Raw genomic sequence first — 15,933 nt, forward strand, 5'->3', positions numbered from 1 at the left:
GTTGCTAAAAACTGATACAACCCTTTGTTTAGCAATGGCCCACTTAACTTTAGGGGCTTAAGTGTTCAGATTTAGCAATCAATTTGCAATGCACAGAGTCATTTCAAGAAACTAAATAGAAATGTGTACTAATTTGCAAGGCATCATATTCCCCATATTACTGCACAAATCACACACGGAGGAAGGACACTATTACAAAAAATAAAGTGACAACAAATATCCATTTCTTTCATGGTTTATTATGATTTGTATAACATGTAATCTTGCGACTTGCATTATACTTAAGATAAATTATTGATATTTTGTCAAGCTCCATGACCACCATTCAAAGTTGCTTGCAACTTTCTAATTTAAAATTTAAAATTTTCACAATCATTATAAATGAATAAGCTGCCAGGCTTTGATTCATTCTCTGCGTACATTTTGATTGGTAGGAAGTTAATTAGATGCTTCACTGGGTGTAATTTCTGAAAGTATATTTTTGCTAGATGTATTAGAATAGACAATACAGTAAATGTAAAGTTTATCTTCTCACTGCCATCTGTGTGCAATTATGGTATTTGTGGTGATGCTCTGGTCATGTGAGGTTCAAAACAATTTTAGTGATCTACAGTTAGCAAGGAGACTGAGCGGCACAATAAGGAAGAGCACACAGGAACATGCATGGTTCAACAGCTTAGGATTTTGACTTAGTCAATATACAATGACACGCTTTTACTTTATGGATTCTGTTCCCTGCTTGATAATACATCTGTTTCAACCAATCTGAATACAGAACAGGTTGAAGACTCGGCAGATTTCAGTTGCTGCTTCTGTTGAAGCTATTTGGTCTTCTGATGCAGATGTTATATGGTTATGTCACATTGTACGTTTGCCAAGCACAGTTTATACTGTAGGTAGAAGACTGGGTTGAGAAGTCATATCTTAGAGTTGGCCAGGACATATTTGAGACTCTTCCAAGAAAAACTGGACTGTGCCTCTGGAGAAAAATATTGTAAATCTACAGGAGGCTACCCTGATCAGTGTCTTCCCCGGGTCAAGTGATGCAGGAAATGGATGGATGGATAGTTTTTCTTTTTATTTCAGTTAATTCTCATTCACCTTTTGGCTTCCTGTAACCATATCCAGGTTAAGTTGGATATCAGGAAGGAGGCTTCATGATATGTTCTACTTATATGGTCTTATTATGATCTTTGTACATTTTTTCCTTTACTTTATACTGTATGAAAGAACTTTTTGTTTCCCATCTTCCACATATACACACCCACTCAGGTTCTGCGGGGTTTTCTCTTCACCAGTATGGTTTAAGTCCTTCAGTTGCCCCTTTTCCCTGTGGACAATCTTTGACCGGTGAGTCAGTTCCTTTTTAGATGCAGCATATAAAATCTGCGTGAGTACACCATAATGGCTTAATTATCTTTTAACTTTTCCCACCACATTTTAACTTTTCATAGCAAACTGCATTAATGCTACTTTAACACTATAAAAACAGAAGTGAGAGCTGCTGTAAGTCCTTAGCTTAAGCTAACAAAAGGTTAAAGCCTTCCAGAAATGAACTTGAGAAGGAATTTGACCCGGCTATCTTGTGTCCATGTTTATTTCTCATGATAATTACTTCCACTGTTGTTTGTTGTTGTGGTTGGTGGTAGACCCTCAGCCACAGTGAGAAGCCTGAGAAAGAGAAAGAAAGGAGCATTATCTTCATCTTACTTCATGATTTACAACATTTTGCCATTGTGACCTAACAAAGTGAGCACATTTTACAAGGGAAATCATGCTAGATGATGCATCGTGACTTTCACTCATTTTTGTGTTAGCACTGACAGCCAAGCAGCAGTTACTGATGGCATTTATACTGTGTGCAGTTCACGTTCTTCATCTTAAGGATTTTATATGTAGCAGTTCTAATCAGAACATCTTACCAAATGTCATTTAATGGTCTGACCTGTTAGTGGCCTTTTGGCTGTCCCCATGTATTACCTTGATGCTACTCTTGTCTCAATGTATCTCAAATACATGACTGGGAAATGTTCTGTTGTCAGCCATCTCCTGGAACAACCATTGTACTTGTCAACTCATCACAATCTGTTGACTGCGTGAGATACCCCCTACCTCAGTGTGATCGTCTATGAAATGTACCCAGATTGATCCTGCCATTTGATTATAGTGTTATATTTTGGCAACTCATCTTATGACACTGAACAATCAATAGATAGATAGATAGATAGATAGATAGATAGATAGATAGATAGATAGATAGATAGATAGATAGATAGATAGATAGATAGATAGATAGATAGATAGATAGATAGATAGATAGATAGATAGATAGATAGATAGATAGATAGATAGATACTTTATTAATCCCACAATAATAGTAGTAGAAGTAATATTGTCATATGCACAAAAGACTTTGAATTTCATACTAGCTTGTCTCACCAGCATGCAACACAACTAGTGCTGACATAGTAAGTTTCTGACCATTTATCCATTTCTTAATCCACTTGTCCACTTGGTGTCTTTCCTGGCAATATTTGGATCAAGTATGGAACCAGCCTGGATGGTAGCACCAGTCCATCACAGGGCATAGTTTCTCACATGTCCACATGGTGCCAGTTTACAGAAGCCAGTTAGCCTAATATACAGTGCATCCGGAAAGTATTCACAGCGCATCACTTTTTCCACATTTTGTTATGTTACAGCCTTATTCCAAAATGGATTAAATTAATTTTTTTCCTCAGAATTCTACACACAACATCCCATAATGACAACGTGAAAAAAGTTTACTTGAGGTTTTTGCAAATTTATTAAAAATAAAAAAATTGAGAAAGCACATGTACATAAGTATTCACAGCCTTTGCCATGAAGCTCAAAATTGAGCTCAGGTGCATCCTGTTTCCCCTGATCATCCTTGAGATGTTTCTGCAGCTTAATTGGAGTCCACCTGTGGTAAATTCAGTTGGTTGGACATAATTTGGAAAGGCACACACCTGTCTATATAAGGTCCCACAGTTGACAGTTCATGTCAGAGCACAAACCAAGCATGAAGTCAAAGGAATTATCTGTAGACCTCCGAGCCAGGATTCTCTCGAGGCACAAATCTGGGGAAGGTTACAGAAAAATTTCTGCTGCTTTGAAGGTCCCAGTGAGCACAGTGGCCTCCATCATCCGTAAGTAGAAGAAGTTCGAAACCACCAGGACTCATCCTAGAGCTGGCCGGCCATCTAAACTGAGCGATCGGGGGAGAAGGGCCTTAGTCAGGGAGGTGACCAAGAACCCGATGGTCACTCTGTCAGAGCTCCAGAGGTCCTCTGTGGAGAGAGGAGAACCTTCCAGAAGGACAACCATCTCTGCAGCAATCCACCAATCAGGCCTGTATGGTAGAGTGGCCAGATGGAAACTACTCCTTAGTAAAAGGCACATTGCAGCCCGCCTGGAGTTTGCCAAAAGGCACCCGAAGGACTCTCAGACCATGAGAAAGAAAATTCTCTGGTCTGATGAGACAAAGATTGAACTCTTTGGTGTGAATGCCAGGCGTCACGTTTGGAGGAAACCTGGCACCATCCCTACAGTGAAGCAGGGTGGTGGCAGCATCATGCTGTGGGGATGTTTTTCAGTGGCAGGAACTGGGAAACTAGTCAGGATAAAGGGAAAGATGATTGCAGCAATGTACAGAGACATCCTGGATGAAAACCTCCTCCAGAGCGCTTTTGACCTCAGACTGGGGCGACGGTTCATCTTTCAGCAGGACAATGACCCTAAGCACACAGCCAAGATATCAAAGGAGTGGCTTCAGGACAACTCTGTGAATGTCCTTGAGTGGCCCAGCCCAAGCCCAGACTTGAATCCGATTGAATATCTCTGGAGAGATCTTAAAATGGCTGTGCACCGGCGCTTCCCATCCAACCTGATGGAGCTTGAGAGGTGCTGCAAAGAGGAATGGGCGAAACTGGCCAAGGATAGGTGTGCCAAGCTTGTGGCATCATATTCAAAAAGACTTGAGGCTGTAATTGCTGCCAAAGGTGCATCGACAAAGTATTGAGCAAAGGCTGTGAATACTTATGTACATGTGATTTCTCAGTTTTTTTATTTTTAATAAATTTGCAAAAACCTCAAGTAAACTTTTTTCACATTGTCATTATGGGATGTTGTGTGTAGAATTCTGAGGAAAAAAATTAATTTAATCCATTTTGGAATAAGGCTGTAACATAACAAAATGTGGAAAAAGTGATGCGCTGTGAATACTTTCTGGATGCACTGTAAGTGTTATGTTATATGGAAGGAAGTCAGAGTCCCTATAAAAAACCCATGTAGACACAGGAAGAACTGGTAAACTCCACACAGACAGTGACCAGGCTAAGATTTGAACCCAAGACTCTAGCATTGTGAAGTAGTAATGCTAACCAGTGTGCCAAAATGACAGCCCTTACATTTTTTAAAACACTTTTGCTGCCACACTTAACAAATTCAAAGATCATTGCTTTAAGACTGTATTTTGCATTATATGCATTATATTTTAGAGTAGTGATTAAGATCTGAAGTGCCATTTCTGGGGTCACTATACAGCGTATGTGTATATTACCAGAGGAATCCCGTTTTAACATCAGTTTTGGCCAAATGTCCTCCTTGCAGCTTTTATTATGTATTCATATAAAAGTAACACAAAACCTTATTGTCCCACTAGTTTAGCCTAAGAGCCCTGAATGTCTCTTGCCACCAACAGCTTTCTTTTATGTGTTTTGAACCTGTTCCAGTAAAATTAGATTTAGGGATTGCAGAAAGGACAATTTTGCTGCTTTGAAAATCAAGAAATGGCACTGTTATTTTTTATTTAATGAGAAACATCTTTCTTCAGACTGTAAAAGTCTAACCCGACAGTTTTAAGAGGATATTTAAAGTATTATTTGGTACAAAGCTCCAATGTCAAAATTAAAAAGCAATTACTGCAGTGAAATGTATAGATTGAAACAGGATGAACACATCCATACTGAACTCGCTGGAATAAGTTTAACAATATATTCTATCAGAAGTTATTATTGAATATTGTTGTGCAGGATACATTATCATCAACATTTTCACACCAGCTAGCCTTTTGAAGGTCACAGTAGCAATATGCTGAGTACACTGAGAAGGCCAGTGAGTTTTTTCAACATGTTTTGGTAAATTCCCAGATCAAGAGATAAACTCCTTCCAGCTATCCTGATTCTGCACCTTGGTCTTATCCTAGCACACCAAACCTGTACACCTCCCTTGGAAAGCAACCAGGGCCCTACATCAAGATTCTAGGAAGAAAAAAACAAAATTGGTTAGCATGCTATATTTTAGTTTTTTTTTTGTTTGTTTTAATTCTGTGAGATATAGTTTCAGAAAAGAACATTTAGTGCATACAGATAGATAGATAGATAGATAGATAGATAGATAGATAGATAGATAGATAGATAGATAGATAGATAGATAGATAGATAGATAGATAGATAGATAGATCCCCAACACAAGTGGGCAAGGGTAGAAAGTGACTGTCACTTGCTGCTTACACAGGCATAGAACTGCAACCCTCTTATCTGAAGGTCCATCTGGCGTGTGCAGAAACCTCTGTATGCATCTTCTTCCTTCAGCCGCTTTAAGTTGTAACATCTAAGTTAAATGATCTTACTAACAGTAAAAGTATAAAATGCAAACAAGAAAAATAAAGGGTTATCTGCATATGAATGAACTACCCTGTGTCATGTAAGCCTTTGTACACAAAGTAAGTAAATATTTAGTCAGAACTCTTTACCTTACACTAAACCAAGATCACAATTCCATTATCTACACATTATAATGATTCAGTATTTCACAGTCACTATAATTTGCTATGGATGCCAGATGTTCAAGTGACAGGCACAGTCCCAATTTAAGGCAATGCATCCTATAAATAACTAAGGAATATCAAAATGATCAAACAAGCTGCCCATCTAATAACATACTGCTCCGCTGTAACACACATCCTCGCAATATATTTAGAACAGTGTGTACACAGGGGATCCCCTATATTCTAGCTCCCAGTTCAGTGTTGCATAATATACAGAAAATAGTGCGGTCAAAACTCCAACAGGGAAATCTTAATTAAGAACTTGTGTTAAATTCATACAGCATCGACAGGACGAATGAGAAACAGACAAAAACAGACGGAATTCTCATTTATTTACTTCCATTTCAAACACTGTGTAGAATCATAGGTGTTCCTTTGTTAAAGTGTTTTTTTTGCCTGTACCCTGAACCCCCTTTGGCACTGAACAATTTAGGATGGGCTCAATGCTTGGGTATGCATGCTACACAAGTGTCCTGGTTGAGATTTTGAGAATCAGAATCAGAATATCTTTATTGTCATTATATCAAATACAACGAAATTAGGTGCTGTCCCTGTGGTGTCAAAATATAGGTAAAATATAATTTAAAAAAGCATGAGAAAGGATAAGAAGAAATAAGGTAGAACACAAACATTCAACATAAGACCTTAATTGTACATGAACACTATTGCACAAGATGTCATCTATTGCACTGCTGCATTGGAGGTGATTAGGTGGTATTCAGTGCCCTAATAGCAACAGGGTAGATACTGTTATTCAGTCTATTAGTCTTTGTTTTGATGCTCCTATATCTTTTGCCTGATGGCAACAGTTGGAATATGTCATGAGCGGGGTGTGAAGAGTTCTTTTAAGATGTTTTCTGCTTTCCTGAGGCAGCAAGAGCTGTGCAGTTCATCCAGAGAGGATAAAGAACAGCCAGTGATCTGCTGGGCAGTCTTTACAATCCGCTGAAGTGTTTTCCTCTGCGCTGTTGTGCAGCTGAAAAACCACACGCAGAGGCAGTACTCGATAGAGCAGCGATAGAAGGACACCAGCAGTTTTTGGGGGGTTATTTTTCCTGAGGACTCTCAGCAAATAAAGTCTCTGCTGAGCCTTCTTCGCCAGCTCAGCTGTGTTCACACCCCAGGACAGGTCTTCCATGATGTGGACTCCCAGGAAGCGGAAGTCTGACACCCTCTCCACACAGTCCCCTCCGATGTAGAGTGGTTTGATGTCCGTTTTCTATTTCCTGAAGTCCACAACGAGCTCCTTGGTCTTGGTCGTGTTCAGGAGCAGGTTGTTGTCAATGCACCATGCTGTCAGCCGCTCCACTTCGTCCCTGTAGGCGGATTCATCATCCCCAGAGATGAGCCCCACCACAGTGGTGTCATCTGCAAATTTGACGATGGTGTTGCTGTGGTGGGTGGGGGCGCAATCATGTGTGTACAGCGTGAAGAGCAGGGGGCTCAGCACACACCACTGAGGAGAGCCAGTGCTGATGCTGATGGTCGAGGAGATGTGAGGGCCCACCCTAACCCTTTGAATCTGGTCACCCTGTTATTTACCATCAGAGTGACACAGTCACCTGATATCTATAATGGTCAGTCGCTGTAATAAAGTTTGATTTTTACTTCTGTTATTCCCTAACATTATTTATTATAACTGAATAGCTTTTCGTATTTTCGTATTTTTGGGATCGTTCCTCCCCCAAACTATGCGACTCCTTAATTCTACCCGGGGGGTAAACGTTAACATTATTCAAAGTTATTGTCTGTTTTTACCTGCATTTTTATTACTCTTTAATTTAATATTGTTTTTTGTATCAGTATGCTGCTGCTGGAGTATGTGAATTTCCCCTTGGGATTAATAAAGTATCTATCTATCTATCTATCTATCTATCTATCTATCTATCTATCTATCTATCTATCTATCTATCTATCTATCTATCTATCTATCTATCTATCTATCTATCTATCTATCTATCTATCTATATATTCCATTTCTTTAAAATTACAATGGCTAGAGGTGCTCAAGTAAGCAAGAAATTAATTACAAAAGGTTTTTAATTATTTATATTAGGTTATGTTAACTGGCAGTTGCAAATTGTCACTGCGTATCAATATGACATGTGTATGTACTGTATGTGTTTATATACTGTATGTTTAAGTGTGAGAGTGGTCCCTGTGATGGACTAGAGTCCTGTCCAGGCCGCTAATAAAAAATTACTTTAGGTTGGGTTCATGCTTTATGACTCCCATGTATTAAACACAGAACTGCCACTGTCCTTAAGATGTATGATGCTTCAATGATTATAAAGGTTCAGGTGCAAAATAATATTCTTTACAGGACCAACAACAGAATCTGAAATTACACAAAACTGATTTTACAATAGACAAAAACATTAGGTATTATCAGGCATTATACATAACTGAATCTTGTGCTGGATATTACATGGTACCTTTGGTGCATTTTTGAACTATAACACAGGAGTGGTTGCAGTTTCAGACATTCACAGGTTTGCATAATTTAAGTAAATGTTCATTGTTTTCTGCATGGTATAAAGTGTTGTTTACTCTGTTAATCTAAACATTACATTGGCAGTGGGATTATTTACGCAGTCTTACAATCTTAGTTTTTCATTATATATACAGTGGTGTGAAAAACTATTTGCCCCCTTCCTGATTTCTTATTCTTTTGCATGTTTGTCACACAAAATGTTTCTGATCATCAAACACATTTAACCATTAGTCAAATATAACACAAGTAAACACAAAATGCAGTTTGTAAATGGTGGTTTTTATTATTTAGGGAGAAAAAAAAATCCAAACCTACATGGCCCTGTGTGAAAAAGTAATTGCCCCTGAACCTAATAACTGGTTGGGCCACCCTTAGCAGCAATAACTGCAATCAAGCGTTTGCGATAACTTGCAATGAGTCTTTCACAGCGCTCTGGAGGAAAATTGGCCCACTCATCTTTGTAAAATTGTTGTAATTCAGCTTTATTTGAGGGTTTTCTAGCATGAACCGCCTTTTTAAGGTCATGCCATAGCATCTCAATTGGATTCAGGTCAGGACTTTGACTAGGCCACTCCAAAGTCTTCATTTTGTTTTTCTTCAGCCATTCAGAGGTGGATTTGCTGGTGTGTTTTGGGTCATTGTCCTGTTGCAGCACCCAAGATCGCTTCAGCTTGAGTTGACGAACAGATGGCCGGACATTCTCCTTCAGGATTTTTTGGTAGACAGTAGAATTCATGGTTCCATCTATCACAGCAAGTCTTCCAGGTCCTGAAGCAGCAAAACAACCCCAGACCATCACACTACCACCACCATATTTTACTGTTGGTATGATGTTCTTTTTCTGAAATGCTGTGTTCCTTTTACGCCAGGTGTAACGGGACATTTGCCTTCCAAAAAGTTCAACTTTTGACTCATCAGTCCACAAGGTATTTTCCCAAAAGTCTTGGCAATCATTGAGATGTTTCTTAGCAAAATTGAGACGAGTCCTAATGTTCTTTTTGCTTAACAGTGGTTTGCGTCTTGGAAATCTGCCATGCAGGCCGTTTTTGCCCAGTCTCTTTCTTATGGTGGAGTCGTGAACACTGACCTTAATTGAGGCAAGTGAGGCCTGCAGTTCTTTAGACGTTGTCCTGGGGTCTTTTGTGACCTCTCGGATGAGTCGTCTCTGCGCTCTTGGGGTAATTTTGGTCGGTCGGCCACTCCTGGGAAGGTTCACCACTGTTCCATGTTTTTGACATTTGTGGATAATGGCTCTCACTGTGGTTCGCTGGAGTCCCAAAGCTTTAGAAATGGCTTTATAACCTTTACCAGACTGATAGATCTCAATTACTTCTGTTCTCATTTGTTCCTGAATTTCTTTGGATCTTGGCATGATGTCTAGCTTTTGAGGTGCTTTTGGTCTACTTCTCTGTGTCAGGCAGCTCCTATTGAAGTGATTTCTTGATTGAAACAGGTGTGGCAGTAATCAGGCCTGGGGGTGGCTACGGAAATTGAACTCAGGTGTGATACACCACAGTTAGGTTATTTTTTAACAAGGGGGCAATTACTTTTTCACACAGGGCCATGTAGGTTTGGATTTTTTTTCTCCCAAAATAATAAACACCATCATTTAAAAACTGCATTTTGTGTTTACTTGTGTTATATTTGACTAATGGTTAAATGTGTTTGATGATCAGAAACATTTTGTGTGACAAACATGCAAAAGAATAAGAAATCAGGAAGGGGGCAAATAGTTTTTCACACCACTGTATGTATAACTTTAAACAGTCTGTGACAAGATTGACTATGGCTACTTCACCCCATTCCTGCCTAAAGGAGAGTGCAGAAGATGTGCTACGACAGTCTAATGCACAGTTGCCAATAGATCAACATATTGTAGTATATAGATATCTTGTTTGCTCTAAAAAGTATTTTATGTTAGTGTGTACCGTGAAAGACACCTTATTAAAATTAAGATTGTTTAACTTATTTGCATTAATATAATAGGGCCTTCCCTCCCACTATTGCTAATCTCAATATTCTGTCTTTGCAGGCACTGTCTCTGAAAGAATCTGAGAAGACACTGATTGCAGAAAAGCTGGCGAGTGCACAGCGGGACCTGGCAGGATTAACATTAGAGATGGAGCGTGTACGAAGAGAGGCGGTGAGCCGTCAAGAACAGGATAGGGTGAGAAAGATGAGAAATGATTCTTTAGCTTGCCGTGCCACAGCAAAACACTTTTAATAGGTGCACAAAGATCCTTCTTTCACTCTAAGGGGGCAAATAAGGGAAGCAGTAGCCAAAAACAGATGGTATGCAATAATTGAAGGTGCATGAGAGGAAAGGAGTTATGGCTATTTCTGATTTCAGATAATTTACTACATGTAATTCTCTATCCACTTTTACTGATGAAGATTACCGTCACAGTGTTAGTTGCTTATACCAGGCCTCCATATGTCATTAACAATATCCAGCTCCCTCTAACACACTCCCAAGCCAGATAATAAAAACTTCCCATAATACCATGGGTCTGTCTATTAATTTCCTCTCATGAAAATTGCCCAGATGGGAAGATTAGTAGATGCTCAAAGCACTTCAGCAGTAAGTATTGGTCTACTCCAGGGTCCTTCCAGATTGTTGTACACCTCATCTAATCACAAACAGTGAGGCTAGGTCCTCTGTATGGAATCTCATCTTGGCTTTTTGTAGAGATGACCTCATTCTTTTGGTTATTCACCATCTGAGAATATAGATGGGGTTAGGTACATAGAGAGACTGGTAAAAATAAAGCTTTTTTTGAGGACCAAGTTTCAACATTCACCATTACCATCTGGTACAATGCTTGCAATACTCCTCTGTTCCTTAATCTCAGGGTCACCATGGGAACGTATCCACTATTCTATGACCAGGGCAGAATGAATTTTTTTCCTGGCCATACTGTATGTATCAGCCACATTTTTTGCAGTATTCCACTAAAAGGTTTCCCAAGGAGGCTTATGCATATGATCCTTTGGAAAGATGACATTCATCGTAATAATAGGGAACACCACACTGTTGTTTCTCATATCACATTGTCCATGCTATACTGAGGACATGCATTAACTGCAACATCTCTGTAGTATCCACTGCTTTATACATTTGTAACTGGATCACATTCAAATGGTGGAAATGTTAAAATACGGAGACCTCAGCCACAGAAATAAGCCCTCTCTCAATCAGAAATTTCTACAATTTTTTTCTTCAAGAATGGCTCAACAATTTTTCAAAGTACCAATCCTCTTAATTATATTCCCAGTTGATAACAATGTGTCTCCACCCTTACTGAGAACAGCTTTAGAAACATCTTGGCTATCTTTCTGAATCATCAAATGGTGTGCAGGAACTTGAACATTCTCCATGTCTGCACATAACTCCTTCCACACATAAGTCTTAGTTTTAGTCACTCCCACAGCATTCATTTTTTGGCCTACCTGAACTTCTCTTTCAGATCTGGAGACCTTCCTGCTAATGCCGCATAATAAAGCTCCTTTCTTAACTTCACAACTTCCACTAGGTTTGCTGCCATGACAGATATAGACAACTTTCTGGCCTTTTGATGCCAAGATGGCCTCTGGGCTATAAACTACAAACTGGATTAAATAGGTTCCATAATGGAAGGATTAAAGGATAAAATACATTGGTTATATTTTGTTTCTGAAGGTTTTAATTTATTATTTTCCTCCCATTTCATATCAGCTCATATGGCCATTAACTGCCTAACCTTAGCACTTAGAGTTTTCAATTTTACACTTTTCTGCTCTTTTGAAAATACGTGAATAAGTATTTGCAGATCAACACAACACCCCCCTTGCCCCATCCCACCCTATTTTAAACTTTTTTTGGGTCAAACAGATGCTATCTGTTTCTGAAATCAACTCCTGCTGATTGCAGCTCTGAATACGATTAGCATTGGGACATTGTGGGTGGTGGGCAATAAACATTCACCACTATTTTATTATTATTGCCGTCATTCATAACAACATAGGATATAATGGGGTACAGCATCATGGGAGCTAGTTTTTTTTTTTTAATTTTTTTTTTGTTTAACCATATGAAGTGTGAGCGAAAAGGTCACATGTTTTATTTATCTAAAATTCAGAGCTTTTTACGACTTCCTGGCAAAGTGTAGGATACAAGCCAGCTGTTATTATTTTTAATCTAAACTATGAAACTCTCAAGTTTGACACCGCGGGGGAGTTATTGCTCTGTGTACATAGCAGACTAACTGAGAGGAGAAAGGATGGAAGACATAGACCAGCACGTTTCACCAACATCTGAACTGTGCTTGAGTGCTTACTATTGCCGTGAGAATCTTCCAGCTTTAAGCGTATGTGATTTCAGAGTTACATTACAGCCTTACATGTTCACATTTGTTTGCATTTTTTCATCATTTACTTCTTTCTTTCTCACAGCTCTTTTTGTAAATATGTTCGATGTTAAGCTCTATCAAAACTATACATCTGAAGTTAATTGGATTCTGTTCCAGGAAAGAAATATTAAAAAAAGATTAAAGGATCACAATGGTGAGCCCCGGACTATAATCAAAAATGTAACATGGCACCATTCAACGTCTTTTCTGTTGGTATTACAAGCAGATAAACCAATCAGATGCAAGTAAAGCGTGAACTTAAGCAGAGACATAACCACCTTGCACTGTAGCTTCCTGGGTCACAGAAACTCAACTCAGTCTTGTGCTCCAGTTCAAGTTCAGGGAAGGGTTTCTCAAGCCTGTTATAGTGTGGTAGTACCTTGATGGGTTAGCTTGAAACCTCAAAGGACAAATTGACTCTTTAGCTGCTATGTGGCAACAATTATAAAAATAATTGCAGTGTGAAGAAGTTTGTGAACATTCTTAAAAGAAAAGCATTCTTGCTGCACAGTATAGTTCATTCATTCATGCATTCATTTATTATTCAAGTTACTTTATTCCAATTCAGGATTGTGGGCAATTTACATAATTTAATGCTAGTGTTATTTCTGTGCAATTCTCTGCTTGCCAAATATACATTTAAAATAACTTTTGTATTTTTACCTTACTAAGAGTGGCATACCCACAACTGAAATTCAGATGCACAGTGAGAAAATGACATTGCTACCCTGGAAGGTTTTGCTTTTACTATTTAAAAGAGATGGCCACCACCCCCAGCTTTTACTAATGCCAAGTTCAATCATCTCTTTAATAGCATGATTTTCTATTACACACTCAGTGACTTGGGGAACCCTTTTATGCCTTCTGTATTCATACATTTGGGCAAAAAAATATTTAAAATCCCCCACTATCCAATTATCCATTCTTCAAGTTTATGGTTAATTTCATGTTTATTGTCACAGGTACAGAGAACAGTGATATCTTTGCTTACATGTCTGAACCCTCTGGTGCAATGATCACCAAGTATTATTAGTTGATTGTGGACTTTACATAGAACAATGTAATGTCTAATTATAATGATAATAGTAACCACTGCATGGCCAATTTTACCATAATCTTGACAGATCATGCATAAAGAAAAATGTAAGTGTAGCATGGCTCAAGGGAGAGACTAATTTCTGTAGCTCAGGACCAGGTACTCAACACCAGGTGCCACCAGCACAACATCTTGAAGTAGCAGGTCAGCAACAAGTACAGAATGTGTACCAAAGTTGGGGAGACAATCAGTCATATTATCCCCATGTGTACAATACTGGCTTCTTCTGAGAGCACAAACTGGCACAACAAGGTTGCCAGCTATCTTTACTGGTCAACCTGCATTGCAATAGGTGGACAAATTCTCAAGAGATGGTGGCAGAACACATCAGAGGTTGTCGTCAGCACTGAAGACACTATTATCATGTGGAACATGATATGACAGCTAACTGTCTATTGTATAAAGGAGAAGTAATGCCTGCTAATTGATGTAGTAGTCCCAGATGACAAAAGCATCGTGCTCAAAGGATATGAAAAGCATAGCAAAAATAAAGATCAAAAGATCTAGATCAACAGAAAATGGGGAACCAGGAATAAAGATCCACCTGTGGTGTTTGGGGTTTTTAGAACCATCAAGAAATTTACAGGAGCTGCCAGGACACTACAAAGTCCAAGAAGTACAGATCTTCTCACTGAAGGGATCCACTCTCATTCTCTGCAAAGTGACACGGACAACTCAGCAGTGACCAGAAAATTGCTATGATAAACAAATGATAGATAGATAGATAGATAGATAGATAGATAGATAGATAGATAGATAGATAGATAGATAGATAGATAGATAGATAGATAGATAGATAGATAGATAGATAGATAGATAGATAGATAGATAGATAGATAGATAGATAGATAGATAGATAGATAGATAGATTCTGAACACACACCTGACTTGGCAGTCCCAGTCACAGTGAGGCATCATGCAGACGTATTGCTGTTGGTGTAAAGGAGCCCCAGTAGTGTTTCTTGACGCACTTCTGCTGAATAATTCATTGGCTAAAAGTCGTCAGTGTTGGTGTGCCAGAGAGAGAATGTGCAGCATTGTTCATAATGGCACTCAAGTTTCTTTAAAATCTCTCCTTTGCTACTACATCCAGGGGGTCCAGAGTGTGTCATATAATTGAGCCTGCCCTTTTAATTATCATTTGATAATAATAAAGCCAGCACATGTCTCTTTGCAATTGGAGGTACAAAATTAATTTCATTATTAATGCAACAGATGCATTCACACTTAAATTTCTAGAAGTGTTTAAGCAAAAAGAATGACAACAAAACACCAGCTGCCCTACAGGGTTTACTACCCATAGCTAAATAAGACTTACAACCTGAATAGAGGAGCAATTTCAATCCAACTTTTTTGTTTCTTTAATTAACTTAATATTGGGTTCAATCACTTTAAACGTATTAGACTAATCAGCCATTTAATTGGCTTCCAGACTGATATAATGTCAGCCTAACACAACATGAAACATATTGGAACATAGATAATACAGGAAAAAGGAGGCTGGTCAGTCTATACAAGTCAGTCCATTTGTGGGCTGGTTGCATCTTGATATCTAGAAATTAATTGCCAAATGTTTACAGTAGCTGCTCATCAGAGAATAGAGTCTATAATGTTTTCCTTTCCTGCAGTGACCTTAATTTGTAATTTCCCTGCTCAGTTTTCTGTTATTCCCTTCTGTAAATGCATCAAGGGTAATTCAGACCTCATATTCCCATTTATACTTCTGAAATGCTGGGTGAGCTCCTGACTGCCCCAAACTGGTTGGCATTACTGAAGTACCCAGTTTTATTAAAAGTGACTACTTACTCCAAATTTAATTACTTGATATGAACTGTTTTTTTTTCCTCTTTTACTCAGGATACCATCAACAACATCACCTCTGAGTTGCACACACTGAGAACACAATTTGAGGAGGCAGTGACAGCTCACGAACGAGAGGTGCGCAGCCTGTGTGAACAGATTAAAGAGATGGGCCAGCAGAGGGAGCAGGCAGTCCGTGAGGTAAGCATTGGTTTGGAATTGAAGGAAAAATATCTTTCACTATCTTCGGGTGTCATGTATACTGTTTTTTATCACTTGCCACATACTGCCATAACTGCAGGCA

General features: G+C 38.8%; 1 protein-coding gene across 2 annotated transcripts in view; it reads left to right on the top strand.

Annotated features, from left to right (window-relative positions):
- Positions 1-15,933, top strand: part of crocc2 (ciliary rootlet coiled-coil, rootletin family member 2) — a 224,487-nt gene that overhangs the window by 162,893 nt on the left and 45,661 nt on the right. For both annotated transcript variants that reach the window (XM_051922722.1, XM_051922721.1), the window contains exons 22-23: positions 10,378-10,512; positions 15,687-15,830. In XM_051922722.1, the coding sequence (XP_051778682.1) occupies positions 10,378-10,512; positions 15,687-15,830 (279 nt within the window). The remainder of the gene's footprint in view (positions 1-10,377; positions 10,513-15,686; positions 15,831-15,933) is intronic.

The sequence above is a fragment of the Erpetoichthys calabaricus genome, chromosome 2 (assembly GCF_900747795.2).
Source record: "Erpetoichthys calabaricus chromosome 2, fErpCal1.3, whole genome shotgun sequence".
In the NCBI taxonomy this organism is placed as follows: domain Eukaryota; kingdom Metazoa; phylum Chordata; class Cladistia; order Polypteriformes; family Polypteridae; genus Erpetoichthys; species Erpetoichthys calabaricus.